Source organism: Mesitornis unicolor, unplaced genomic scaffold (assembly GCF_000695765.1).
Source record: "Mesitornis unicolor isolate BGI_N332 unplaced genomic scaffold, ASM69576v1 scaffold19278, whole genome shotgun sequence".
Classification (NCBI taxonomy): Eukaryota; Metazoa; Chordata; class Aves; order Mesitornithiformes; family Mesitornithidae; genus Mesitornis; species Mesitornis unicolor.
Genome location: NW_010201388.1, coordinates 35,590 through 38,646, shown reverse-complemented (window position 1 = coordinate 38,646; position 3,057 = coordinate 35,590). Strand labels below are relative to the sequence as shown.

At 39.6% G+C, this 3,057-nt stretch overlaps 1 protein-coding gene across 1 annotated transcript in view; it reads right to left on the bottom strand.

Annotated features, from left to right (window-relative positions):
- The window catches only part of LOC104545040 (uricase-like), a 7,954-nt gene that overhangs the window by 1,920 nt on the left and 2,977 nt on the right, over positions 1-3,057 (bottom strand). Inside the window, exons 5-6 of the mRNA XM_010190068.1 lie at positions 642-828; positions 21-144 (exon numbers count right to left, since the gene is read on the bottom strand). Of these exons, the coding sequence (XP_010188370.1) occupies positions 21-144; positions 642-828 (311 nt within the window). The remainder of the gene's footprint in view (positions 1-20; positions 145-641; positions 829-3,057) is intronic.

Here is a 3,057-nt window from a genome sequence, read left to right as displayed (position 1 = left end):
AGCAGGAAGAAATAAGATACCTGTGACACTTTGGAAAAGATGTGCATCTGGATACAGTTGACAGTCCTCTGGTAGGAGGGCGAATACTCCCCACAGTCGAGCGGCCCAGAAAAGGCTTCAAGGATACATTCACGGACTTTGTTCCTAGAAGTAACACAGGTTCTTACAAAACCTTGTATTGGCTGTCTCTCTCTCTAGATCCATAATGTTTTGCTGTGGGGTTTTTTGTGGGTTTTTGTTTGTTTATTATTTTTTAATTTTTCTCTGTCTTCTGACAAATACATGGCACGTGGGATGTAATGGAAGAACAATTTCTTTGTTCTGTCACCTCCAAATTCCCACCCCCCCACAGCTCTATCAGCACTATAATTCACAAATAGGTGTTTTGCTAAAAGTATTCAATAAATTAGTTGTTAGTTTGTTCTCATAAAGTGTTCTGTACTGAACACTGAACTGTTCCCTTAAATACTGTGCAGTGGTGCACCACCATCAGAGAGAGGAGTGCCTCCAAAGGCATGCCTCTCACCCCTGGTACCAAGTGCTTAGTGCTGCCGCTGCAGGTCTGGCCCTTACACCTGCTGTATTGTATAGGGGGACTTTGAGACCACAGATTAGGTAATATTGTTTGATTTGACTTATACCATATGCAATCAAAGTCAAGATCTTTGCATTCGCCGTATGACCATTTGCAGAAGAGCTCTCCACATAAAATCCTGTCGTGCCTCTCAGGAAGTGTGGTGTATTCACTCCTATAGAAGCCTTCGAATCCAGACTGTGTTGTCTTCATAAGTTTGAGATCTTTAATTCCAGCAAAAAGAACTAGAGGACCTGTGATCCAAAAATATGAGACAGTATGAGCTCCTTCTCAGGCAAAGAGAAAGAAACCTCTGGGTGCATACTTGGAGTGACAACTCCATGAAGTGGTTTCTTCAGGACTCACTCATGTGCTTCTGTCACAAGCCTAGCTAGTTTAAAACATTATTTTCTGCAGATTGATGTTAGCAGAAAGGTAAGAAACAAGACAAACTACTGAAATCAGAGTTCAGTCTAGAAAACACAATCCCATCAAGTGAACTCTAGTCAAAGAGAGGTGAGGACACTCTTTATCTCGCCTCCTTGGGTCCAGGACATGTAGTGGGTTGGCTCTCAGTGATGTCAGTTCAGGGACTACTAATTGCTCTAAAGGGAAATTAAATGGGCTGCTGGTGCTGCGTGGTACAGGAGAGGTGAGGTGAAGTGAACCTTTTCTAACAATGTCAATGAGTGTAGAAACTCTCTGTACAAAGACTTGGAGACTGAATCAGAAATTCACTTTACATACCCATCCTGTTGTGAGTTTTGCATCCATGCGGACTAGAGGGTGAGGAGTCAATGCAAATATTTGCAGTTCAGCTAATTAGCAAGAACTGGCACTGATACAGGTGCCACCCACAGGTTCAAAGTGACAGTGAGTTTGCTCTTAGCCACTATTTCTAAAAAGTGCTGTTGTAGATCACTGCTACATGGGTGGATTATCATTTTCTAAAGACTAAACAGTTGTGTCCTTAACTTTTTCTTCTTAAAAACCTTTTTGGATGATGGCTAAAAAATTTAAAGGGGTCAGATATTTAGAGCACACCAATCTGATAACTGAAAATTTCACTGACCAGAGCTGCCCAAAAAGCAGATTCAGAAAATAGAAACTTTATGGCACACAGGCCCATGCAGATAGACAGTGGCTGAAGCCCATGCTGCTGTTTCTGTGCTGCTCTTGGTGCTCACACTAGCTACTTCAGAATTAATCCTTGAACATGTCTGGTGCATAGTAATCCTGCCTATGACTGGGAAGACTGACAGACTTGGTTTTTAAGCTGTGTCTTTGCAGAAATTTATACTGGATATAATTCCACTATGATTAATATTTCTAAATGACATGACTGTTTAGAGAGGTTTGTTCAGTTTTTTTTAAACTGCTCTGTCACTGGAAATTATCAAAACTGCATTTTATCTATTTCTTCTTGTCTTTACATTCATTATTGTTTTCAATGGGTCTGAGGAGGTGGATCTACAATTCTGGCCACATCCCCCTCTTATTTACTTTTAAAGCTTTACAAAACCTAAAGAGTGGACTGTCCTTGGACAGGGTATTCTGGGTTTTGTTCATATCTTGATGAATTCATTGTTTGGATATAAGCATGCAATAGGTATTAATGTAGTGCAGATACTATCAGTGAACCTCAAGATATGTTATTTAATATTCAAATGCACAGCGTTGTTTGAAAGAGCTGCAATGACTGATTTACTGGAAGGCTGGCTGGCTGTGTAGAAATCGACCTGAAACTCACACTGGAGAAGATAACACCGAGGCAAAGTTTGCAAGGTGAATGGCCCGTGCTGTGCTTTCTCTATGTTTTGTGCCTGAGCTGTGTTTTCAGTTGTCAAATGCTGACTCTAGTAAGTTACTTATGATGTTTTCAGTATCTAAAAAACTGAGGCTTTTATCAGCCAATATAATGGCAAAAAAAGAAGCTTATAATTCTTTTAAGCCTCACTAGGTTTCTTTTAATGATGGGAAAAGTGATAAAAGATAGGATTAACTGAGAGATAAATTTCTGTGTCTGGCTGTTAGGTGCATAGGAGGATGCTAAAGATAGAGAAGGTTCTCTTATAAGAAAAATAAAAGTGACTTGAAAACCTTCTCTTTGGTTATTGTTCACCTAGGCAGGAATCCTAAAGAAACAGCTGAAGGGCTACATGAAGGGAAGACTAAGAAGGAAAGGCAGTTTCTTCAGTAAGCCTTAAAGGCTTTTTGTTTGTGCAGAACCTGAAATTGCAAAATTGCATGCTGAATTTTCAAGGTGATGAAAAATTTAATTCAATCTGTACATTAAGAGCGGGAGCTTTTCAAGAAAGCATAAATTCTTTTTCTTTATTTTTTTTTTTAATTCAGGTTTCTTTCTTAACATTTTCCAGAAACCAAAGTCAACACTATTGAGGCTGCCAAAAATACAGCAGTAGTTAACATAAGTATGAACACTGATGAAGATAAGGCCAAGAGGCACTGGAGGCTTGTCTGGG